Source organism: Bos indicus, chromosome 6 (genome assembly GCF_029378745.1).
Source record: "Bos indicus isolate NIAB-ARS_2022 breed Sahiwal x Tharparkar chromosome 6, NIAB-ARS_B.indTharparkar_mat_pri_1.0, whole genome shotgun sequence".
NCBI lineage: Eukaryota > Metazoa > Chordata > Mammalia > Artiodactyla > Bovidae > Bos > Bos indicus.
The window spans coordinates 11,845,861-11,873,138 of record NC_091765.1 but is presented as its reverse complement, the minus strand read 5'-3'; the positions used below and the strand labels follow the sequence as shown (position 1 = coordinate 11,873,138).

The following is a 27,278-nucleotide window of genomic DNA, read 5'->3' as shown; positions in this document are numbered from 1 at the left end:
GCCTGGTGGGCTATAGTCCATGAGGTCACAAAAGAGTTGGATGCAACTTAGCGACTAAACAACAAAACAGCAAATCACATATTAAAATTTTCTGAGAGTAAACCTTAAAAGTTCTCTTCACAAGGAAACCAGCGTTTGTTAACTATGCACGTTGATGGTTGTTAAGTAGACTTATTGTGGTGATCATTTCATAAGAACAACAACAAATATTGAATCATTGTGTTGTCCACATGAAACTGACATCAATTATATTCCAAGAACAAATACTCAGGCTTGGACGAAGCCCTAGAGATTTTGTGTGACCTGGATATCTGGATTTTAAAATATTCCCCCAGGTGATTCTATGGAGCAGGAGAAATTGGGAACCGCTGCCCTAGGAGATAAAGCTAGGAAGGATCTGCTTCACTAAGTTCCCTAATCATCAGGTAAGTGTGTAGAACTTCAGATGATCATCTTCCCAAGATGTTTTCAGAACCCAGGTGGATTTACTTTACATTGTGTTCCAGGTCCTGAATCCATATCACACTTTTCTAGCTTACTCTCATTCCAGTGCACCTAGCTAACATTTGAAGCAATGACTCTTTTGCATCAGCAATTCTCAACTAGTAGTTGTTCTTAAAAATGTAGTGAGCCACACTCCAGACCTTTTTCTTTTTTAAAATTATTTTATTTTAATTGGAGGCTAATTACTTTACAATATTGTGGTAGTTTCTGCCATACATTCACATGAATCATCCATGGGTGTACATGTGTCCTCTGATCCCCAAACCCCTCCCATCTCCCTCCCCATCAAATCCCTCTGGGTTGTCCCAGTGCACCAGCTTTGAGAACCTTGTTTCATGCATCAAACTTGGACTGGTCATCTATTTCATATATGGTAATAAACATGTTTCAATGCTATTCTCTCAGGTCATCCAACCCTTGCCTTCTCCCACAGAGTCCAAAAGTCTGTTCTTTATATCTGTGTCTCTTTTGCTGTGTCACATATAGGGTCATCTTTACCATCTTTCTAAATTCCATATATATGTGTTAGTATGCTGTATTGGTGTTTTTCTTTCTGACTTACTTACTTCACTTTATATAATAGGCTCCAGTTTTATCCACCTCATCAGAACTGACTCAAATATGATCTTTTTAATAGCTGAGTAATATTCATACTGTATATGTACCACAACTTTCTTATCCATTCATCTGTCAATGGACATCTAGTTTGCTTCCATGTCCTAGCTGTTGTAACATTGGGGTACATATGTCTCTTTCAGTTCTGGTTTCCTCAGTGTGTATGCCCAGCAGTGGGATTGCTGAATCATAAGGCAGTTCTATTTCCAGTTTTTTAAGGAATCTCCACACTGTTCTCCATAGTGGCTGTACTAGTTTGCATTCCTACCAACAGTGTAAGAGGGTTCCCTTTTCTCCACACCCTCTCCAGCATTCATTGCTTGTAGACTTTTGGATAGCAGCTATTCTGATGGGTATTAGATGGTACCTCATTGTGGTTTTGATTTGCATTACTCTGATAATGAGTGATGTTGAGCATCTTTTCATGTGTTTGTTAGCCATCTGTATGTCTTCTTTGGAAAAAATGTCAGTTTAGTTCTTTGGCCCATTTCTTTCATTGGGTCATTTATTTTTCTGGTATTGAGCTGCTTATATATTTTTGAGATTAATTCTTTGCTAATTGCTTCATTTGCTATTCAGTTCAGTTCAGTTCAGTTGCTCAGTTGTGTCCAACTCTTTGTGACTCCATGAATTGCAGCACGCCAGGCCTCCCTGTCCATCACCAACTCCCGGAGTTCACTCAGACTCACGTCCATCGAGTCAGTGATGCCATCCAGCCATCTCATCCTCTGTTGTCCCCTTCTCCTCTTGCCCCCAATCCCTTCCAGCATCAGAGTCTTTTCCAAGGAGTCAACTCTTCGCGTGAGGTGGCCAAAGTACTGGAGTTTCAGCTTTAGCATCATCCTTCCAAAGAAGTCCCAGGGCTGATCTCCTTCAGAATGGACTGGTTGGATCTCCTTGCAGTCCAAGGGACTCTCAAGAGTCTTCTCCAACACCACAGTTCAAAAGCATCAATTCTTCGGCACTCAGCCTTCTTCACAGTCCAACTCTCACATCCATACATGACCACAGGAAAAACCATAGCCTTGACTAGACGGACCTTTGTTGGCAAAGTAATCCCATTCTGAAGGCTGTCTTTTCACCTTGCTTAAAGTTTCCTTTGTCCTGCAAAAGCTTTTAAGTTTAATTAGGTCCCATTTGTTTATTTTTGTTTTTATTTCCATTACTCTGAAAGGTGGATCATAGAGGATCTTGCTGTGATTTATGTCAGAGTGTTCTGCCTATGTTTTCCTTTAGGAGTTTTATAGTTTCTGGTCTTACATTTAGATCTTTAATCCATTCTGAGTTTATTTTTGTGTATGGTGTTAGAAAGTGTTCTAGTTTCATTCTTTTACAGGTGGTTGACCAGTTTTACCAGAGCCACTTGTTAGAGATTGTCTTTTCTCCATTGTATATTCTTGCCTCCTTTGTCAAAGATAAAGTGTTCATAGGTGCATGGATTTATCTCCGGGCTTTCTATTTTGTTCCATTGATCTATATTCCTGTCTTTGAGCCAGTACTGTACTGTCTTGATGACTGCAGCTTTGTAGTATAGTCTGAAGTCAGGCAGGTTGATTCCTCTGGTTCCATTATTCTTTCTCAAGATTGCTTTGGCTATTCGAGGTTTTTTTGTGATTCCGTATGAAGTGTGAAATTATTTGTTCTAGTTCTGTGGAAAGTACCATTGGAAGCTTGATAAGGATTGCATTGAATCTATAGATTGCTTTGGGTAGTATACCCATTTTCACTAGATTGATTCTTCTGATCCATGAACATGGTATATTTCTCCATCTATTTGTGTCATCTTTGATTTCTTTAATCAGTGTTTTATATATAGGTCTTTTGTTTATTTAGTAAATTTATTCCTAAGTATTTTATTCTTTTCATTGCAATGGTGAATGGGATTGTTTCCTTAATTTCTCTTTCTGTTTTCTCATTGTTTTAGTGTATATGAATGCAAGGGATTTCTGTGTATTCATTTTACATCCTGCAACTTTACTGTATTTATTGATTAACTTTAGTAATTTTCTGGTGATGTCTTTAGGGTTTTCTATATAGAGAATCATGTCATCTGCAAACAGTGAGAGTTTTACTTCTTTTTTCCCCAACCTAGATTACTTTTATATCATTTTCTTTTCTGATTGCTGTGGCTAAAACTTCCAAAACTATGTTGAATAGCAGTGATGAGAGTGGGCACCTTTGTCTTGATCCTGACTTTAGAGGAAATGCTTTTAATTTTTCACCATTGAGGATAATGTTTGCTGTGGGTTTATCATATGTGCCTTTTATTATGTTGAGGTATGTTCCTTCTATGCCTGCTTTCTGGAGAACTTTTAGCATAAATGGGTGCTGAATTTCATCAAAGGCTTTCTTTGCATCTATTGAGATAATAATATGGTTTTAGCTTTCAATTTGTTAATGTGGTGTATCACATTGATTGATTTGTTAATATTGAAGAATCCTTGCAACCCTAGGATAAAGCCCATTTGGTCATGATGTATGACCAGTTAGACCTCATTGATATCTATAGGACATTTCACCCCCCAAAAATGAATTTCATCTTTTTCTCCAGGGTATGTGGAACATTCTCCAGGAGAGATAACATCCTGGGCCATAAATCTAGCCTTGGTAAATTCAAAAAAATTGAAATCATTTCAAGCATCTTTTCTAATCTCAATGCAGTAAGATTAGATGTCAACTACAGGAAAAAAAAAAAAAAAAAACTATTAAAAATACAAACATATGGAGGCTAAACAACACACTTCTGAATAACTGACAGATCATGGTAGAAATCCAAACGTGCACAGAAACAAAAGAAAATGAAGACACGACAACCCAAAATGATGGGACTCAGTGAAAGCAGTGCTCAGGGGAAGGTTCACAGCACTACAGGCCTACCTCAAGAAACAAGAGAAAAGTCAAATAAATAACCTAACTTTACGCCTAAAGCAACTAGAAAAAGAATACAGGAGGAACCCCAGTTAGTAGAAGGGAAGACATCATAAAAATGGGAGCAGAAATAATTGAAAAAGAAACAAAGGAGACTACAGCAAAAATCAACAAAACTAAGAGCTGGTTCTTTGAGAAGATAAATAAAACAGACACACCATTAGCCAGACTCATCAAGAAAAAAAGGGAGAAGAATCAAATTAACAAAATTAGAAATGAAAATGGAGAAATCACAACAGACAACACAGAAATACAAAGGATCATAAGAGACTACTATCAGCAACTATATGCCAATAAAATGGACAACTTGGAAGAAAGAGATGAATTCTTAGAAAAGTATAACTTTCTAAAAGGGAACCAGGAAGAAATAGAAGATCATAACAGACCCATAACAAGCACAGAAATCGAAACTGTAATAAAAAATCTTCCAACAAACCAAAGCCCAGGACCAGATGGCTTCATAGGTGAATTCTACCAAAAATTTAGAGAAGAGCTAACACCTAACCTACTCAAACTCTTTCAGAAAATTGCAGAGGAAGGTAAACTCCAAAAATCATTCTCTGAGGCCACCATAATACCGAAACCAGACAAAGATGACACAAAAAAAGAAAACTTTAGGCCAGTATCACTGATGAACATAGACGCAAAAGTCCTCAACAAAATTCTAGCAAACAGAATCCAACAACATATTAAAAAGATCATACATCATGACCAAGTGGGCTTTCACCCCAGACCTTTTGCATGAATCTGGAAAATTGCAGTTCAAAAATCTATACACTAACAACTCAGAAATTTGCATTTCTAAGCCTCCTGGGTGATGTCTGGGTATAGCAAAAGTTGCAGACTATAGGATTAAAACTTGCTTGGCATGGGATAGCAAAGAGTCAGACACAACTTAGCAACTGAGCATGCCCACATGGCATGGAGAACAGGAGAAGACAATGAGTTATGGGAGCACAAGAGGCAAATAATACCCTGCTCTCATTTCCTCTAGTCACAGCATCTTTCCCACAGTCCAACTCAGCCACTCTCTAGTAACACTAAAGAAAGCTTTTCAAAGCATTTGGTGTGTGGGTTGTGAGAACTGTACATATTTACAGTGAAAGGTAAATATGACTCAAGAGGCAATGAAATTGCACCTTATAAACAGAGTACATCATGTGAAATCCTGGGCTGGATGAACCACAATCTGGAATCAAGATTGTCTGGAGAAATATCAGCAATCTCACATATGTAGATGATACCAATCTAATGGCAGAAAGTGAAGAGAAACTAAAGAGCCTCTTGATAAGGGCAAAAGACAAAAGTGAAAAATATGACTTTAAACTCAACATACAAAAAACCAAGATCATGGCATCTGGTCCCATCACTTCATGGCAAACAAAAGGGGAAAAAGTGGGAGCAGTGACAGATTTTGTTTTCTTGGGTGCCAAAATCACTGCAGTGTCTTCAGCCACGAAATTAAAAAAACATTTGCTCCTTAAAAGAAAAGCTATGACAAACTTAGATACCATATTAAAAAGAAGAGACATCACTTTGCTGACAAAGGTCCAAATAGTCAAAGCTAGGGTTTTTTCCAGTAATTATGTATGGATGTGAGAGTTGGACCATAAAGAAGGCAGAGTGCTGAAAGCCAGTACTTTGGCCACCTGATGCAAAGAGCCAACTTTAAAAAGATGCTGATGTTGGGAAAGACTGAGGGGAAAAGGAGAAGGGGTCAGCTAAGGATGAGATGGTTAGATAGTATCCCCATCACTGTCTCAATGGACATGAATTTGAGCAAAATCTGGGAGATAGTGGAGGACAGAGGAGCCTGGTGGGCTACAGCCTAAGGGGTCCCAGAGTCGGACACAACTTAGTGACTGAAAACAACCTGGCAAATATGCTTAACTATGTATTTGCTTGGACACTTAGGTTTTGGAACATGGCCTAAAATTAGGGAAAGTAAGGATGTCAGTGGGCTTCCCTGGTAAAGTAGGCTTAGCAGTAAAGAATCCGCCTGCCTATGCAGGAGATGCAGGTTCGATTCCTGGAGAAGAAAATGGTATCCCACTTCAATATTCTTGCCTGAGAAATACCATGGATGGAGGAGCCTGGCAGGCTACAGTCCATGGGGTCGTAAAAAGTCACACAGGACTTAGTGACTAAACAACAGCAAACAAGGGTTATCAACACATTGTCACTTTGTAGCTCCTTAATCTTGCAAAGTTTCTGTGTAATACAAACTTGATTGAGATAATAAATTCATTTCCTAGAAAAAAATCTAAAAGTTTTGATTCTTTACCATCCAGTTGTACATTAAGAGGTATTTTATTATTTCCACCAAAGACCTCCCTCAAAAAACACTCAGAAATAAGCAACCTAAAGTTACATACTTTTCATAGAGTACCCACTTGTTTAACCTCAGTTTACCCTGCCAGAATGTGGGCAGTGCAGGAACTGTATATTCAGTCTAGTTCCTGACCATCACTTAATAACTGTACATATGACCTTGTACGGGTCAAGTTTCAGTCAGGACAGAAGCTTGAATGTTACATAAGGGTAAAGTTGTTATTTAAGTTACAGGAAGTAGAATTCTAAATTTCTTAGAGGTTGCAAGTACTGTAAGCATCCCTCATCTCTAATACATACTTGGGAGGAAAAGAGACAAAGTTATTGAAATTTAGAACCACAGACGGAGAAGGCAATGGCAACCCACTCCAGTACTCTTGCCTGGAAAATCCCATGGACAGAAGAACCTGGTAGGCTGCATTCCATGGGGTCGCTAGGAGTCGGACACAACTGAACGACTTCACTTTCATTTTTCACTTTCATGCATTGGAGAAGGAAATGGCAACCCATTCCAGTGTTCTTGCCTGGAGAATCCCAGGGACGGGGAGCCTGGTGGGCTGCCATCTATGGGGTCGCACAGAGTTGGATATGACTGAAGCGACTTAGCAGCAGCAGCAGCAGCAGCAGAACCATAGAAGAAAGGACCTCATGAGCATGGGACCAGGATCTCTGAGGAGAGGGGCTTAATGAATCTAGTTCTATTAGAGTTGGACAATTACAAACTGGATTTTCATGCAGATAGAGAATGTACTTCTGATGGAGTGAGAAACCTTCAAGGCAAAAGAGCCTCTTAATGAAGTTAAAGAGGAGAGAGAAAAAGCTGGCTTAAAACTCAACATTCAGAAAACTAAGATCATGGCATCCGATCTCTTCACTTCATGGCAAATAGATGGGGAAACAATGGGAACACTGATAGACTTTATTTTCTTGGGCTCCAAATCACTGCAGATGGTGACTGCAGCCATGAAATTAAAAAAACGCTTGCTCCTTAGAAGAAAAGCTATGACCACCCTAAACAGCATATTAAAAAGCAGAGACATTACTTTGCCGACAAAGGTCTGTCTAGTCTAAGCTATGGTTTTTCCAATAGTCATTTATGGATGTGAGAGTTGGGCCATAAAGAAAACTGAGTACCGAAGAATTGATGCTTTTGAACTGTGGTGTTGGAGAAGACTCTTGAGAGTCCCTTGGACTGCAAGAAGATCAAATCTGTCAATCCTAACGGAAATCAGTCCTTAATATTCATTGGAAGGACTGATGCTGAAGCTGAAGCTCCAATACTTTGGCCACCTGATGCGAAGGACTGATTCATTTGAAAAGACCCTAATGCTGGGCAAAATTGAAGGGAGGAGGAGCAGAGGATGACAGAGGATGAGGTGGTTGGATGGCATCACCGACTCAATGGATATGAGTTTGAGCAAACTCCGGGAGGTGGTGATGGACAGGGAGGCCTGGCGTGCTTCAGTCCATGGGGTCTCAGAGTCGGACACAACTGTGTGACTGAACTGAACTGAAAGTCCATAGCACATACAAGCAGACAAGAAGCCTGTAGGAATCCCACAGAAAACAGGAAAACACATTCCCCTTCCTCCAACTTTCCAGTCACCCTCACACACCCTTCTTGGCAGAGATTAACATAGATCCAGACAGAGATACAAAAACATTCTCAGGTTCTCAGCCTGAGAATCACAAAGCACAGGGAACAAAGATCAAGAGATAAGTTAATAACTGGTGAAAGAAGCATAATGATAGGCTGGGCTCCCTGGGTAATATATCAACTTCTCACCAGCCATCTGTTTTACATATGGTAGAGTATGTATGTCTATGCTGCTTTCTCCATTCATCCCACTCTCATCCCCTACTGTGTCCGTAAGTTTATTCTCTATATCAATGTCTCCATTCCTTCCCTGCAAATATGACCTAGAGGGGAGGGGTGGGGGGAGGGCAGGGAAGCTCAGGAGAGAAGTGATAAATGTATAATTATGGCTGAATTGCCTTGTTGTATGGCAGAAACCAACACAACATTGTAAAACAATTTTCCTCCAATTAAAGAATAAATTAAAAAAAAAAAAAAAGCACAACATTAAGTGTTGCATGGTAGATGAGAGGAGACAGGTAGGTTGCCCTAATTTGGTTCCTGGCCCCATCACTTAAAAGCTATGTGATCTTTGGTTCCTTACACTTGATGGATTAATTTGCCCTAGGTATAAAACAGGAACAGTGTTAACATCTAGGAACTGTTGTGAGAAGTGAATTCAATAATGAGGTTAACTGCTTATCATACAAGCACAGATGAGTATGTGACAAACGTTAGCTATTATGAATTTTATTTGTATTATACAGCAAGATATATAATGGTATATTCCAAGTAAAAACTTCTGATGTACACTACAGATTAGTGGTTTTCAATGGTTTATGAGTCTTCAATACCTGGGAAAGCTTGTGTTTGTAGTAACATACCTGGAAATTGGACTTCCCTTGTGGCTCTTGGCAAACAATCTGCTTGCAATGCAGGAGATACAGGATATGCAGATTCTTTCTGTGAGTTGGGAAGATCCCCTGGAGGAGGGCATGGCAAACCACTCCAGTATTCTTGCTGGAAAAATTCCATGGACAGAGGAGCCTAGCAGACTACAGTCCATGGGGTCACAAAGAGTTAGGCACAACTGAAGTGACTGAGTATACATGCACCTGGAAATTAATACGCATATTTCAAGAAGTAAGATTCTGAATATGTATCTACTGTCATTCATTAATTTGTAACCTTCCCATTATGTGCCATGTCCCCGTCATTGTAGCATTTATAGTTTAGCAGATGACAGAGACAGCTGAACAATTACAATAAAGTAGCATAAAGGCCAGGAGAGGGGAAGTATAGGGATATGACAGAGATGGGTAATGAACCTCAATAAAGTCTCAGAGGATGTTCTCTAAGCAAGAGAAACCTGAGGCCCGAGTAGGTTAGCTAGGCAAAGTTTTCAGGGAACATGGCAATCCATGTACTTTATAAAGTTAAAAATAAAGAACTTACAAGCAAAAGGTTTCACACCAATGGAAAAGCTAGCATTTGGAATATAATGAGATTTTCAGATTGCACAGTGAAAATGTTTAATCCTGTATCTTGAAAGGTTTAAGACAATGCCATATATTTTATTCAGTCTTTCTAGAGAATTTAGTGCCGTGCTGAGTAAATAAAGCTCAATATGTATTTGTTAGAAAGTACAGTTCTATGGTTTTGTACTGTTATGGCTCAGGGTCTGTCTGGTGAGATTAGTACCCACCCTGATAGCTCAGCTGGCAAATCTGCCTGCAATGGAGGAGACCCTGTTTCAGGGTTGGGAAGGTCCGCTGGAGAAGAGATAGGCTACCCACAACAGTATTCTTAAGTTTCCCTGGTGGCTCAGCTGGTAAAGAATCCATGTGTAATGCAGGAGATCTGGGTTCAATCTCTGGGTTGGGAAGGTCCCATGGAGAAGCGAAAGGCTCCAGTATTCTAGCCTGGAGAATTCCATGGACTGTATAGACACGACTAAGTGACTTGCGCTTTTACTTTTCCATTGGGGCCTTGAATTATTAACTGAGTATCTTGACATACTAGAACAGAATTACAAACTGGGGAAGGAAGTGGACTGTATTCTGTTAATCCATTTAATAATAATCCAGTTCATATCTCTGTTATGTATATGCATACATTATTCTTTCAGAATTCTATTATATATGAAAAAGTGAAAGTGTTAGTTGCTCAGTTGTATCTGACTCTTTGCGACCGCATGGCCCATAGCCCACCAGGCTCCTCTGTCCATGGAATTGTCCAGGCAAGAATACTGGAATGTGTTGCCTTACCTTTCTCCAGGAGATCTTCCCAACCCCGGGATGGAACCCAGGTCTCTTGCATTGCAGGCGGATTCTTTACTGTCTGAGCCATCTATGTATGGATAGCTGTGTATTTCTACTTACAACAGTGATACAGTGATGCAGCCAAGGCTGTTGCATCACATTTTTTTCCTTCTTGGTCCCTGGTTTTGATTGCACATCCATCGTGTGACAGAGATCAAAGCACTGTTGCTATGAACATCTTGGTGGAGTTATTGTCTCAATGTGAAATGACCCTAGACATCCTGACTTCTTTTTACAGTCAAAACAACACCTTGATTATAAAAGATAATTTTTTGTTTTTAGTTTTCATGTATGATGTTATTTGTTGTACAATATCATTAGCCATAAAACCTAGATCTCTTAGTTCCCTTGCAGATACGCCTTTAATGATCTCTTATGCTCTCAGCTAATAGTCATACCTTGTGCTAGACCATTATTTCTTTACAAAATACATGTGATGTTTATCATCAACTACCTCTAAGAATTCTACAAATGATTAGTGAAACAATGATTTCAAATCTGTCTAGTATTCTCTGGTGGAAAAGTACCTTGCATGAAATTAGTATTAAATAGAAGAATGCATCCATATACAAATGAGAAATAATGATAATCCTTACATTTTGTGTACTCAAACTTTATTTAGAGTCATCAGACTATTTTTATAATACTCTCTATCAATAGGGAAAGGATAATGAAATATAGATGTCTCTATATATGTGTGTATGTGTGTTTTGAGGAGAAACTCACTCTAGGGAGAATAATTGGAAAACACAGAGATTCTTGATGCCTTAATTTCAGTACAGAGTATGTCCTTACATGCAAAATGACCCTAATTATAGGATACACAAAATAACCATACACTGTTCAATAATCAAATGAGGAAAAAAAGACTGAGAAAGGGAAAGTTATTTTTACAAAGTCACACAAATAGATGGCCAAGAGAACATACTTTTTCCCCTTCCAGATTAAATCAATAAATAATAAGCATGTGCCAAGCATCCTTTTTGAGAAATGTAGGAGTAAAGAACAGTTCCTCAGGAATATACAATTTAGTATGGTTTCCAGCTCTTCATACATTTATATGGTATTAAATGTATTGTGTTAAGCAATTTGAAGAAAGGCATGAACCGGTGGTGGGGAGTGGGGGGGGCGGTCCTTGTGATAAAAATACATCATTTTGACACATCCAGAGCAATGTGTTATATATATATACACACACACATACATATATTCCTGCAGATGATACCACTGTAATGTTAGAAAGTGAAGAGAAACTGAAGAGCCTATTGATAAGGGTGAAAGAGGAGAGTGAAAAACTTGACTTAAAACTCAACATTCAAAAAACTAAGTTCATGGCATACGGTCCCATCACTTCATGGCAAATAGATAGGGAAAATGTGAAAGAAGTGACAGATATTATTTTCTTGGGCTCTAAAGTCACTGTGGATAGTGACTGCAGCCATAAAATTAAAAGACACTTATCCTTGGAATAAAAGCTATGGCAAACCTAGACAGTGTATTAAAAGCAGCAATATCACTTTGCAGACAAAGTCTGTATGGTCAAAGCTATGGTGTTTCCAGTAGTCATGTATAGATGCGAGAGCTGGACCATAAAGAAGGCTGAGCACCGAAGAATTAATGCTTTTGGACTGTGGTGCTGGAGAAGACTCTTGTAGAGTCCTTTGGACAGCAAGGAGATCAAGCCAGTCAATCCTAAAGGACATAAATTCAGCTTTATACATATGAATAAGGTTTGCCTGGTGGCTCAGCAGTGAAAAGAACCTGCCTGAAATGCAGGACATGCAGGTCTGATCCCTCAGTAGAGAAGATCCCCAGGAGAAGGAAATGGCATCTTACTCTGGTATTCTTGCCTGGGAAATCCCATGGACAGAGGAGCCTGGAGGGCTACAGTCCACGGGGTCGTGAAGAGTTGGACATGACATCAACTAAACCACCATGACAACATATGATTAAAATGAACATCAGCACAACTTTGTGCAATATACTTAAAGATTATTAGTTTTCACATATGAATATTCTATGTCCATTCTTTCAGATGGACTTTAGAATAATTTTCTTGAGTGCCAACACTCTTAAAAAAAGGATAATATGCATCTGTTGTAATTAGCTACAATTATTATATTGTTACTATTTCATTTTAATTACAGAATTCAAATCAAGGTTAATTCTAAGATATTTCATAGAAACTTATAATCACAATTTATGATAATTTCAAAGCTTCTATTCTCTCTAAAATTACTAGAACTATACAAATGCGTACAATCAAATTGCCTCAGTTTTCTCATCTGTACTATAAAACAGTGAAATAATCGATTAATTCTGAATCCAGCTGGTGATCAAAATACAATTGGAGGTACTTCCTTGATGGTCCAATGGTTAAGACTTCACCTTCCAATGAAGTGGGTGCCGGTTTGACCCCTAGTCAGCTGAGATCCAATGCCTCGTGGCCAAAAATCCAAAACACAAAACAGAAACAATATTGTAAAAAATTCAATAGAGGCTTTAAAAATGATTCACATCAAAATTAAATCTTTAAAATAATAAAATTGGAATCTTTTTAAGTTTTCTTATTTTTTATCTAATGTCCTTTTTCTGTTTCAGGACTCTATCCAGCATACATTACATTTAAACATCATATTTCCATAGGCTCCTCTCTTCTATAGTAGTTTCTTAGGTTATTTTTTCCAAGACCTTTACAGTTTTGAGAAATGCCAAGTATGTTGTAGAATGTCCCTCTATTGGAGGTTACTTCATGATCCTTACTAATGTGTTATTCCTGATTAAACTGGGGTTATAAGCTTTGAAAATAAGACTGAAGATTTTCTAAAATATACATTTCTGTATTTATTTATAATTGTGTGGATCATGCATGAGAATTTTTCAAAACCTCTTCAGGATTCAATCACTGCTTAAGTTGTCTCTTCTCTCAGGTGCTATTTGCTCTGTTTAGTAACAATCAGACACCAGTTAAGGATTAAGATCTGAGAATCTATTTTCTTCAGCTTTTGGAAAACTCTACAGTTCAGTTCAGTTCAGTCACTCAGTCGCGTCCGACTCTTTGCAACTCCATGAATTGCAGCATGCCAGGCCTCCCTGTCCATCACCAACTCCTGGAGTTCACTCAGACTCAACGTCCATCGAGTCAGTGACGCCATCCAGCCATCTCTTCCTCTGTCGTCCCCTTCTCCTCCTGCCCCCAATCCCTCCCAGCATCAGAGTCTTTTCCAATGAGTCAACTCTTCTCATGAGGTGGCCAAAGTACTGGAAAACTCTTAGCTATATTATGTCTTATTTCTTTTTATAGTTCCTCCTTTCTTTTCTTCTGAAACTCCACTTACAGGTAAAATTGAGTTAATATATCCTCCCGGTCTCTTCATGTTGGCATGCACGTTATGTGTGTCTGTTTTTTCTCCTCCATCCTGAATTTCTCAGAACAATCTTTAGATTTACTAATCGCTCTTCACAAATGTGTAGAATTTATTCCTCACAATGAACTTTCAAGATTTCTTTTCCTTTCTCATTTTCAAACTTTTTTTGAGATATTTTTGCCTTATAAATTTGAAATGAATTTGTAATTTTGATTTTAAAAGCTTTGTCAAGTAATTCCATTAATATAATTTACAAAGAATCCGTGCTTGGAGCACTGAGGTTTTTGTTTGCTTTTCTTAGAGTTCTTCCTGTGACTTTAGTATACATTTTATCTTGACTGGAGAAGGACAGCTTTTTCCCTTGGCCTGGCCTTTCTGCTCTAAGTTTTCAGGTGCCTGTGACTGCCTTCACCTGGCACTCTTGAACCACCAATCCAGAACCAAGTTTGATAACAGCACTTTAAGGTTCTTGCTCTAGGGAGATATTGGGGGTACAAGCTTTATGCAACTAGAGTTAGTGAGCAGCTTGATTTGATTCCTAGTTTGGAGTCCACACCCCCTTTAGCTACTGTTTTCTATGTAGCCGGGTTTTTAGCCTTTCATTCAGATTCCATTCACATGGGTGGGAGTCCTGGCCTCGCCCTTAGTTTCTCTTCCCGAATGGAGTACTGAACTAGTTATCTATTGCTGGATCACACATTATCACAAACTCAGCAGACTGAAACAAGATACACTTACTATCTAACAGTCGTGGGTCACAGGAATGTGAGGACCGATTACCTGGGTCTTATGACCAGGGATTCTCAAGGCTACACACCAGGCGTTGGCCAGGTAGCCTTTTGGCTGGGAAAGAAGACTTTAAAGTGCATTCAAAAGCAACTATACTCCAGTTAAAATAATCTAAAATAAATAAATAGGTAAAATCAGTTTCTTTAGACTGCGTTAAAACAAAGGGGGAGCATTAGGTTGTTTGCAGAGTTCATTCCTCCACAGCCTTATGACTGAGGACCCTGGCTTCTTGCTGGCTGCTGGTTGGAAGCCACTCTTAGGTCCGTGAAGCTGCCTTCAGCTGTTTGCCACAAGGATTTCCTCCACATGGCCCATTATTTCATCAAGCTTGCAGGCAGGGTCTCTCCTCTCAAGAAGGACCTTCTACTTCTTTTAAGAGTTTTCCCCTGATACCTTTAAAGTCATACACACAGAGAATAATATCCCTTTTGATTAATTCAACATCACCGGATTTGGGACCTTAACTACATTTAAAAAATCCCTTTACCTTTGCCATTTATGGGCTTGCCTTGTGGCTCAGCTGGTAAAGAACCTGCCTGCAATGCAGGAGACCTGGGTTCAATCCCTGGGTTTGGAAGATCCCCTGGAGAAGGGAAAGGCTACCCACTCCAGTATTCTGGCCTGGAGAATTCCCTGGACTGTACAGTCCATGGGGTCACAAAGAGTTGGACATGACTGAGCACCTTTCACTTTCACTTTCTTTGCCATATTATAGGGACCAGAAGCAAGTCAAGGTCCCACCCATACACGAAGGGAAAGAATTACAGACAGCATGTCAGGAGGTGAGAATCATGGGTCACCCTGGAGTCTATTTACTACAAGCACCTTCAGCTCCCAAACCACCATTGATGTCCGGTCCCAGAAGACACAACTCTTGGCCCCAGCTTGGCTCTCTGCTTTGCATTTCTGTTCTTTCACTAGCTCAGGAAGATGTTTTCCTTGTTCCTTACTTCTTCTATGTCTATCAAGTATTTTATCCTTTTATATTCTATCAAGTGTTAAGTTTTTGTTTGTTACAGAGAGGTTTTGCAAAAGCATAACCATACAAAGCCAACTTACCCCATCAAAAATGTCTACGTTATCAGGGTTAGGACAGGTTTTTGAAACCTTGGTGTGTTTTAATGGTAAAGGACATGCAAGCAACCTAGATGTCCATCAGCAGATGAATGGATAAGAAAGCTGTGGTACATATTCACAATGGAGTATTACTCAGCCATTAAAAAGAATACATTTGAATCAGTTATTATGAGGTGGGTGAAACTGGAGCCTATTATACAGAGTGAAGTAAGCCAGAAAGAAAAACACGAATACAGTATACTAATGCATATACATGGAATTTAGAAAGATGGTAACGATAACCCTGTATGGGAGACAGCAAAAGAGACACAGATGTATAGAACAGTCTTTTGGACTCTGTGGGAGAGGGGGGGGACGGGATGGTTTGGGAGAATGGCATTGAAACATGTATAATATCATATAAGAAACGAATCACCAGTCCAGGTTCGATGCACGATACTGGATGCTTGGGGCTGGTGCACTAGGATGACCCAGAGGGATGGTACAGGGAGGGAGGTGGGAAGGGGGTTCAGGATGGGGAACACATGCACACTCGTGGCAGATTCATGTTGATGTATGGCAAAACCAATACAATATTGTAAAGTAAAAAAAAAAAAAGACGTATTTAACTAAATGGCTTGGGGAAGATGGCTAAAGAAGAGGATTATTTTTAGTGTGAAAGGATAGGGAATTGGTCAATACAACTGGGGGCATTTAAAACTTTGCCATCACATTTTAAAAACAATTTTAAAAGTAGTCTATCTCTGCTTTACAGCAACAGCCTCAATTTCTAATTATACTCTGGAAAGACCCACACAATCTTCATATCTTCACCCTATAGAAATAGCACTGTCAATGACTAGGTTTTTCCCTACCTGTCTTTGTAAGGGATACTTCATCAGACAATTTATTACACCATAGTTCTTTATGACACAAAAGTAAGGGAGGCAATGAATGAAAAATAAGGCAAGAAAAGAGATACTCAGAACAGGATTCCAACCATAAAATAAAATACACACGATAATTTAATGATTTGAACACTAGGGGCAAAGTCCTTAGTGTTTCTTGTTTTTCATTGATACAGAAACCCTCTTTCTTTGCAGACCTTGGGAGAGTTACACTTAGGGCTGACACTTATGAACAAAAATATACTTAATAGTTTCACCTGAGAGTTAAAGCCTGACCTGAGAAAGTGACAATTTAAACACTGTGATTTTAAGATAACCGTATGAAATAAAGGTCACAAAATATTGTTTATATCAATCTGCCAGGGCAAGTCCGCTATTTCTTTTCTGAAAATAATTGGTTCTTTATGTTAAAAGGCAGAGGATATAATCCTTAAAAAAATGTGGATTCTGGGGTTCTTTAACCTTCTCAATAAATGCAAGTTGACTAGGCAGATAAGTTAATGTTTACTTTGGGAAGCTCACAGACTGTGGTACCAGGGGGATATATTTTAGACATATTCAGAATGGCTGTAAAAATTAATGCCTGCAAGATGAATGGGGAAGGAAGCTGCTGTGGCACAGGCTTAGCTTGGCTGTCATGTAGTACCACCTGATTCTCTCTCTTAAATCTTGGTTGGTATAACTGACAGAGACTCAATACAGGGCTCCACAGGACATGACTGAACGACTTCATTTTCACTTTTCACTTTTCACTTTCATGCATTGGAGAAGGAAGTGGCAACCCACTCCAGTGTTCTTGCCTGGAGAATCCCAGGGACGGGGGAGCCTGGTGGGCTGCCGTCTATGGGGTCACACAGAGTCGGACACGACAGAAGCGACTTAGCAGCAGCAGCAGCAGCACAATAGAGATACAGAATAGCAAACTTCCCAGTTCTGAAAGGCCAAAGGCCTTAAAAGAGATGTTCTGTCTCCATACGTTTTCCACAACTAACTTTGAACGGAGTTTATCATGAAGTGTTAGAAATTATTTTAAAAGATTTTAACTGACTGGTATAGATTAGAGAGGGTTTCCCTGGTGGCTCAGTAGTAAAGAACCCACCTGCCAATGCAGGAGCTGTGGGTTCTATCCCTGGATCAGGAGGATTCCCTGGAGAAGGAATGGCAACCCACTCCAGTATTCTTGCCTGGGGAATCCTATGGACAGAGTTCATGGGATCGCAAAAGAGTCAGATACAACTGAATGACTAAAACAACAATAAACATAGATGATAAAGCAAAGTCTTATTGAAGCCATTTTCTAATCATGAAAATAAATACTGCTTTAGAAAGACATAGAATAAACAATAAATAAGGACATACAGAATCAGTTACATGATGTCTATCTGCTGCTGTTGCTGCTAAGTCGCTTCAGTTGTGTCTGACTCTGTGCGACCCCATAGATGGCAGCCCACCAGGCTCCCCCGTCCCTGGGATTCTCCAGGCAAGAACACTGGAGTGGGTTGCCACTGCCTTCTCCGATGATGTCTATCATGTAACCAAAATTACTAAAAGTATAAGATTTTTTTTTGGCTTGTCCTTATATCAGATATTCCTTTAGACAATTTAAAGATATATTTTTTTATGAGAATAGAAGTTCCCCATCACTTCCACAGTTCTAGAAATCTCTCTTTGTTTCTTCAATCATTCTTTGTTACAATTTGACCCACAGATCAGCATTTTTTAAAGAAGCCTATAATGCATAATAAAACAGAATTAAGTTGAAAATTGCATGTATTAAGCTTATAAAAAATGTAAAAATGTACATATTTTAAAAATGGGATATGACACTAAGTAGAGTGTATAGTTAAACCTGAAAGCAGGAAGCAGATGTTTGCAAGAAAATAGGAGATGATGAGAAAGGAAAAAGGAAAGAGCCAAGAGGAGAAGGTGAAGATGTGGTAGTGTGCCTGTTTTTGTCATATGGACTCTGCATGATCTTCATTCTGTTTGCCCTCAGGCTTAGTGTTTTTACAGAGAGTCAGAGTCCATAGGAAATAGGAATTAAACAAAATAATGGCCACAGTTTTAAAGCAGATACACAGAAAATTAAGCCTCTCTCATCACTAGGTATGTTTGCAGTGTGATTGCATATTAGCAGCTGTTTGGGGGTGAAAGAGAGGCAGCAAGACAGACTGGGTTTACAGGTTTCTTGAATTCCGAGATTTCCCCAAATGGCCAGGCTGCCTTTATGTACTTCAATGTTTTCCCCGACCAAGTCTTAAAACTGTACTATGAGATAGTCTGAGTAGACATAGTGACTCAGGGCATGATCTTTGATTCAGAATTCAATTCCCAGTTTTGTCAATTTCCCTCTGTGAGCTTGCATGTTTGACTCTCCAACGTTCTACTACTCTACCTTCCACAAGGAAAATGATGTTATCTACCTCCAGGATTTTTATGAGGATTACATGAGATCAGTCTTGTTAACTTAGCATTGTGCCTGAAATTACACTTTAGAAACTCAAGTAGAAACCATAATAATCACTATTATTATTAATATTATGGAGTGCAGGATCAAATTAGGCCTAAAGAGTTTTTATGTACCTTCAGACTCTCTGAATTCCTCAGAGCTCTAAAATAGATAGTCACATTTCTTAGGAACTCAGCAGAGCTCAAACATCTAATTTGCAAAGTCAGTGATATTTTCACTCATATGATACCCCACTGTGATATATTCAGATATTTGAGACAATTAGCAAGGGAGTGTTGGAATGTATAGCCATGATTAAACTTATTCCCATTCTTTTATAGTCTACATTATATCATCTACATTACAAGGACAAATGATATAAAACTGTACCATTCATAACTGATTAAAATTCCATAGTTCATGGTTAATAATCACCAGGCTAAGCTAGCATCCTTCATAAGTTATTTTTTTTTGACTGTCCCAATAAAATCATATGGACCCAACTGGTTGAAGAATCATGAACATTAAAAAAAAAAATTAACAACTGAGTATACTGATACACTTTGTCTACTGAAATAATGAGGGAATTTTAATAACATACTTCAGGGTGGCTGGAACTTCCTTACTACAGATGTGCTATTCAACATTCTATAAACTAAAGCTAATGAGCAGAATTTCATGTGAATCTGGATGGGAACTTGGAAAATGGATTTATGAGACATATGCATTCATCCTTGAAGAGAAGTAGCAAATGCTTTCATCATTTACTTTATCCAGCCATTTAGTCAATAATATTAAGTGTTAAATGCTGGTAGATCCTTAAAAAGTATAGAAAGAGACTCACTGATTTTTTTGAATAATTTCAAGCTCCAAAAATGCAATTCAAGTATGTATACAATGACTGACTTAATATATTTTAAGTTATGGGATGTCCTTTGTGTGCAGAGATGTGAGAAACTCAACAATCTTTATATAAAGAGTGTTGTAGGCAATAGACAAAACAAAGAAACAACAAACATGGATATATCCTTACATACTAGAGCAACACATTTTCTTTCCAAAAGTCTGACAAAATGTTACTTGACGGTTAGTTTACATGACTTTATTAAGCAAAGGATTGTGACACAAATTCTTAAAAATTTTTCATACAATTGAGTATTTTTGCTTAATTTCTAGTACTTTTTTTAACCAAGAATTTACAAAAACATTATCCAAAAAGTAGCTTGCAACTGCTTGAACGATTACTTAAAGCTTGACAGTTGAGAGAGGGGAGCTTTTAAAGTAAATGCTTAAATTCTCTTATGTCAGATTGTTATCCGTGTTTACATTTTAGGCTTTTCTAATGAAATTAAATGGAAAATGATTATAGAGGTCAGTGATCTCCTTTGGTCAGGTACAAAGACTGAAAAAAATATCCCCTGTGTTTCTAATCTGCAAAGAAGGTAAACACATTCTTTTTTGAAATCCACGTTTAGAAGTCTATCAGTGAACTTTGGACTCTGGTACTTAAACATAGAAACATAAATCAAATGCTAATAGCAATGTATATTAGTTTGTTGGTTTTTTTTTTTTTCCCCTCCTTTTAATGTTAAGTAATACTATGCACAGTAAAACATAATTTCTGTTTTCTTTTCTAAGGGCACAAAATCCCAACCTATTTCTGAAATTCGGTTTGGAGCAAGCAAAGAACTGCTTGACTTGGTATTTTTTAAAATTCTCGTGTTTGGTGTTTAAACGTATAATGTTTATGTGCAGCGGCGGCATCTTAGCTTCTGCAGCTTACACCCCAAATGATTTGTAGCTTTTCTGAAAGCTATGTCGTATATATATATACATTGAATACATAGACAATCATGCTCAGAGGAAAAGCGAACAACTATTAGACTTTCCTAGTTCCCAGGAGGACAGCACTCTAAGATCAGACTCTTAAAGGTACTTGGGCTCTGATTGGGGAAGAGGGGAGGGAAGGTGAGGTACCACAGCAGTTCTGGGTATGCAAAGCTGCTTCCTGGCTTTCTTGCCTGGACGCCAACTTGGCGAAGATCTGCTTCTGGCAAACACAGATCAGTCAGGATAAAGTCGCCACAGACTCAACCAAGCAAAGCATAAATGGCTCTTTTCAGCACGAGTCTGTGAGGAGGGATGTTCCTCAGCCCAGCAACCCCATTTCCTTCCTCCAAGATTCCCAACTCGCCTTTTCTAAACCCTTTCTGACTTACAAGGCAGGTGGCTGATCATCTAAGCACCGCCCCCCCCGACCCCCGCCTTTTCTTCACTTATCTCCTTCACCTCCTAGCCAAAGTTCAACTTTTTCGTGGGTTCGGAAAGGAGGCAGACTAGCAGGCTGGGAAGTCAGGGCAGGCGCGCTCCCACCACACCACCAGATTCGAGAGGCGCTGGTGCGACGGAAAAAGGCGGGCAGGGGACCAGTCGGGAGGTGGCAACGAGGGCACAGGGCACGCCTCGCAGGGGAACGGGGGCGGGGCCACGTGCCAGTCCCAGGGTTCCCAGCTCCAGCACCGGAGGGCTCGCGCGCCCCAGCCCGCCCGCCGCGCCACCCGCCCGCTAGGAGCCCGGTCGTAGGACTCTGCGCTTCGCTCAGCCCGCGAGCGCGCGGCACGAAAGCGCGTCGGCATCCATGCCCCGGCCGCGGGAGCAGGAGGCGCTCGCAGCTCCAGGCGTGTAATGCGAGGCTGAGCGCGTGGCGGCCCGCGTCGTGCCCTGCGGAGCCAGGCGCGGGAGGTGAGGGGCGCACTTCAGCTCAGCTCGCAGCGCGCGGGGCGGGGCGCGGCTGCTGGCGGGGCCCGGCCGCTTGCGGGGAGCCGCGGAGGAGCAGGCGCTCTGCGGCCCCGAGGCAGGTCACGGTTAAAGCTTTGCCATCAATTCCGAGTCCAGAAAGTCCGTCCTAAGCTAACACGCTAACTCTGCAGCCTCCCTCACAACCCCAAGCCACCGAAGGCGGCGACACCTGATCCAGCACACAAACACGGGTCCCTTCTGTCCCCGGATACAATTACGCGGCGGAGACACACTCAAACTCACGCGCAGCAGCCAAGAGCCGAGGTAAGCGGAGGGACCACGCGGTTCCAGCGAGGGGAAGGGGGGCGGGTAGGCGAGAGGAGAGGGGCGTTGTTTGATCCCGGAGGTGAGTACTGGGCGAATGACTGCGATCCTCGGGTGGGGGTTAGGGATCCGAAAGTGCAGTTGCGGTTGGGCTGAGGGAGTTAAATGTTGGGGGTGGGTGGGAAGGAAGACCGTGAGCTGGGGCGGAGGGGTGTGAAGGAGATCTTTCTAAGCTGCCCCAGTCGCGCCTGTGCGCCCTTCCCTCCCATATGGCTCTCGATTGAGGGTCCTCTCGCGTTCGCGCGTGCAGCCTGAGAGGGCATAACGCGGCGCGGATCTGGCCAAGGACTTTGCACTTGACCCTGGAGGGATGGGCACCGCGGAACCCCGAGGCCATAGCCCGCTGCCAGCCAGGGATGGGGGCCCTGGGAGGTGCTTCTTCGGAAACTCTCCAACTCTCCTCGACTTCGTCCTCTCCTTGAGGGGGAACTAGACCTGGGTGCGTTGAGGAAGGGCATGGCTGGGGGCACCCACACAGGGACCTTTCAGTGCCAGCAAGCCTGTGCAACCCTGGGGAATGCACAGTAGTGGCAGGGTCTCCGCGCGGATGCGGGGACCATATGGCGTGCCCTTGCTAGGGAAGCATGTGCGGGTGAGAGAGGAATCGAGAGAAAGGACGCGCTGCCGAAAGTAGGGCGCCTTCCATGGACCGGAGGAGCGGCGAGGGGGCCTGGGATATGCAGTTCGGAGTTGTACCGGGCAAACCGCGTAGGGGCGCAAGCCGTGCGACCCGGCAGAAGGACGGTCACGGGTGGCGAGGGGTTTATTCAGTCTGTATATGTAAATTCACTGCTTTAATAGAGAGTTTATGAAGTTGAGTACCGGAACGTGCCGCTCTGCAGCACTTCCTTAAGAAAGGACCACCTCTGTGCCTGTACCGCTGGTTCCCATCACCTCAAAGCAACTCTGGGGGCCAGGAGGGAAGAAAGTGAGAGAACTTCTGAAAGTCTGCAGACTAACTCAGTCGACTGGGTTGTGTTAACTAGTCATCCTCAAGGGGAAGAGGGCGTATCACAGGAGTGAGGAGTGGGTAGCATTTTCAACTAGGCATGACCCAAGAGTCACCTCTATTATGAATCAGTGATAGAGGCAGCCTTTTATTTCAGGTGGCTTCTATCCAGAAAAGGTAGAAAAAACGCTACTCTAAACCTTCCGTTTCCCCTCAGGCTGTCATCTTGTATAATGAGTTTTTCAAGATTAATGACATGAAGATGTGGTGGTTTGGCTAAATGCCAAGAGTGCTGTTGTTTCTATATCTGATAATTTCGTGTTCAAAGAAAAATGTCTCCACTCAGAATTGGTGTAATTGGTGTGCTTTATTTCCACTTATTCCCAGAAAAAAAAAAAAAGCCACTTGAAAAAAGGAGGGAAAGTGCTTTTTAAATGGTATTGTAATAGTATTAGAAGTAATCGCATTTTATTCCCTGGAGATTTTTAAATTAATTGTAGAGTCATGCACATCAATATTGTATAGTGAGGGAATCTGCACTTTGAATTCATTGAATCCGATCATAAATCAGTCTATGTTTTTTTCTGTCTCAGAGAAACAGTGGACTAGTTTTCTCCTATAGAAACTTATCTCCAGGCAGTTTGAGGTTTGCTTTTGGAATGTCTCTGTTCAACTATTCTAGATAATTCCAGAAAAAAACACTGGAGTATTATTTGTTTTGCCTGCCACCCACAAGGTAAAATTTTGTGGTTTACTGCTATAGGAGTGTTTAAAAACTACAATAAAGCATAATGCCCTGACATTTAGTAATAGCCTGATAGTATATTAGTAGCTTGGGTGTAATTGAGTGAAAACTGTACTTGTGACTTTCTCTTGATGATACTGCTATAGATAATACTACTATAGAGATCAAACTCTTATATCTAAACTTTCCGGAGCTCTATGCTTATGGTGTTAATGCCTGGAGCACATATTAGAATAAGTAAACCAATGCAGTAGGTAAAAATACTTATAACAGACTTTATCTTTTGTAAAGTCTTTTTTTGTATGTAAAGAGTTTGATAGTTCACATTTGATTTAAATTACTTAAAACATTTCATGGTATCTTATAAATAACCATCAGCTTAATTACTATGTAAATATAGATGGCCAAGGCACAAAATAACCACACTTTCAATTCTTAGACTCCTTTTCAAGGTTATTATGTACCTGTTTATCAGATAATATTGACTTGATGCTGTTTAATTCACATTAAGTTTCCAAAGTACACTGAGAGTAAGACACTTTGGATTGTTTTTGCAATATATAGTGAAACCGCATTTATTTGACACCATCTGGGTTGTTGCTTATTTCAGTCAGTTCAGTTCAGTCACTCAGTCGTGTCCGACTCTTTGTGCCCCATGAATCGCAGCACGCCAGGCCTCCTTGTCCATCACCAACTCCTGAAGTTCATTCAAACTCAAGTCCATTGAGTCGGTGATGCCATCCAGCCATCTCATCCTCTGTCGTCCCCTTCTCCTCCTGCCCCCAATCCCTCCCAGCATCAGAGTCTTTTCCAATGAGTCAACTCTTCGCATGAGGTGGCCAAAGTACTGGAGTTTCAGCTTTAGCATCATTCCTTCCAAAGAACACCCAGGACTGATCTCCTTTAGAATGGACTGGTTGGATCTCCTTTACATAAGCACATTTTCTAAATAGCTGACCCCTCACACCATTCATTACTGAAACTTTAAAAATTTAGCTATTAAAACAAGCAATGTCTAAATGTTCCCCTCTTAGTTGGTCCCCAGGATGTAAGCTAAATTTTTTGTTGGATTGTCTTTATGAACATGAATTCATAAAGAATTGAATAGTGTTATATTTCTTGAGGTGTATAGAGCTGTTTTTGTTTATGGTAAATGGTCTCAGCCTGCCCAGTTGAAATACTAGAATGGAGACATAAGTACTATTCTCTTTCTCTCTCTCTCTTTTTTTTTTTTCTTGTGGTTTTTCTGGGTCCTCTTTCTGTTATCAGCTATCACTTTCTACTGCTGTCAGACTGTAAGCGGGTCCTGCTGCTGTATCTGTTGTCTTTTTTTTGGCTTCTGAAATGATGTGGGCTATTGCTCTAGTATAAAGCCTGTGTAATTTGTGACAGATAGATGCTGTTCTCATCCTTTGTTTCTGGGCTGTATAGTGAGCTCAGTTGCTGAGGTTCCTAGATGGGTAGCTTCTATATAAGTGGTTTTAAAGTGTTTTTAAAGTGTTTTTTTAAATAGAAAATTTGTATATGAGATCTTTAGAAGGGTGTCTTAATTTCAGACATTCAGTCTTCTGGAAGATCTTTGCTTTTCTGAGAAATCAAAGCAACCCTTTAATAAAAGAGTTTACTTTTCTGATGGTAGCCCCAGGTTATCTTTGTGTAAGGATACATATATGATGATATTTTACATCCTACTTCCTGCCACTGAAATTGACTAGCTGTTCACAATGTTGACAATATTTTTCTTCTCTGAAAGCCACGAATAGTGTGATTTGATAATCCTGGTTCCCATACTTGAAGCTAGGTGAATCATTTCAATACTGTTTTGCATACCCATGTACAGAGGGGCTACATAATCAAATGAATTTGAATAAAGTTGTTTTAGTTAGTCTTGAAAACAGTGGTAATCATATCTTCCTAAAGTATTTTACAAACATCCTTCTTTTTTCAATAAATACTTATTACTTTCAATAAATGCTTATTAAATACATACTATGCATTGGGCACTGTGGTCTTGTACACTGGGGATATTGCAGACATAAAGACCATGGGAGGACTCTGGGTTTAAGAGGATTAGATAGACAGAAAACAAGTTAGTTTCAATATAGTTTTAATATAGTACTGTTTGTTCTGAGAGTGCTGTGATAGACATACTCAGAGTGCCCTAAATAGGCATTTGGATGTGGCCAGTTCCACGTGGGGACAGACACTAGAGAGGCTTCATAGGGAAGGTAACAGCAGAGGTTAACCAGACACAGTAATCAGAAGGTAACCAGTTAAGGGCAAGATCATGGAAGACTGTCATCCTAAGATGCATAGACCATTTTCTCTTCAGTGTTGTTTTAAACTAAAGAGTGATGAGAAGACAGCTCTCGCAGCTGTCTAGCAGGATTGATCTGAGTTGGGAGACAGGAATAACAAGTCAGAAGGTATTGAGGTGATCTTGTTAAGAGAAGTTGAGGACCTTACACCAATATGGTGGCAGTGAGATGAAGAAAAGGGCTTGGTCACACAGATGTTAAGGTGGTAGAATCTCTTGGATTAGATGACTGGTTAGCTGGTGGGTGGTATGGGAGGACAGGATAGATACTTTAATGGAGAAGCAGGTTCGAGGACCAAGGATGGTAGAGTTGTTTTGGAAATGTAGAATAAGAAGTGCTTATAGAAAATCCAGCTGGAAATGAGTGTCCAATGGATCATTGCACAGAAGTTCTGAGCTGAGAGGTCTGGGCTGCATTTGTTGTTGTTCAGTCACTCAGCCATGTCTGACTCTGCGAACCCATGGACTGCAGCACACCAGGCTTCCCTGTCCTTCTCCATCTCCTGGAGTTTGCTCAAACTCATGTCCATTGAGTCAGTGATGCCATGCAACCATTTCGTCCTCTGTCGTCCCCTTCTCCTCCAGCCTTCAATCTTTCCTAGCATCAGGGTCTTTTCTAATGAGTCAGCTCTTCATATCAGGTGGCCAAAGTATTGGAGCTTCAGCTTCAGTATAAGTCCTTCTAGTGAATATTCAGGATTGATTTCCTTTAGGATTGACTGGTTTGATCTCCTTGCAGTCCAAGGGACTCTCAAGAGTCTTCTGGCTGGATAGGTAGGTACGTAAATGGGTGAATGAGTAGGTGGACTTCTTTAGCCATTTTCAACATATAGGTTGTTGCCAAAAAAAGGAAGTCAGTGGATCTTCTAGGGCAGGTTCAGAGAGTAAGAGGGAATTAGAGGCCTGGGGAGATCCTACAATTTAAGAGTTGGTAGAAATACAGGGAGTAGTAAAGAAAGAGAAGGTAAAATGCAAGTTGGGAGGATAATTACTGGAGAGTTGTTTTTAGCAACTGAAGGAAGAATTTCAAGATATGAGAAGCTGAATACTAAGATGGGGGGTATTAGACAGTCCTGGTTCTGCCCCTGACTATCTCTGTGAGCTAGAATTCAGAGCTTAGTTCCCTTTCCTCATTTACATAATGAAGATCAAAGTGTGACTTCCCAGGGCTACTGTGAGGATCAAATGAGGTAAATCAAGCTCAGTGACTGGAAGGTTACTGGTTTGTGTTCAATAAGTGCTAGCTGATTTTATGGAAACCTCAGTCACATCGGACTCTTGGCGATCCCATGGACTGTG

At 40.5% G+C, this 27,278-nt stretch overlaps 2 protein-coding genes across 2 annotated transcripts in view; both read left to right on the top strand.

The window, feature by feature from the left end:
• The first annotated feature begins 19,918 nt into the window (after nt 1-19,918).
• Nucleotides 19,919-21,754, top strand: LOC139183575 (putative uncharacterized protein WWC2-AS2). Its single transcript, XM_070790988.1, has 2 exons — nt 19,919-19,931; nt 21,174-21,754. Exons 1-2 carry the CDS (start codon nt 19,919-19,921, stop codon nt 21,752-21,754), a joined length of 594 nt encoding a protein of 197 aa, XP_070647089.1.
• Nucleotides 21,211-27,278, top strand: part of UGT8 (UDP glycosyltransferase 8) — a 108,897-nt gene continuing 102,829 nt past the window's right edge. Inside the window, exon 1 of the mRNA XM_019962276.2 lies at nt 21,211-21,908. The gene's annotated coding sequence lies outside the window, so the exon portion shown is untranslated. The remainder of the gene's footprint in view (nt 21,909-27,278) is intronic.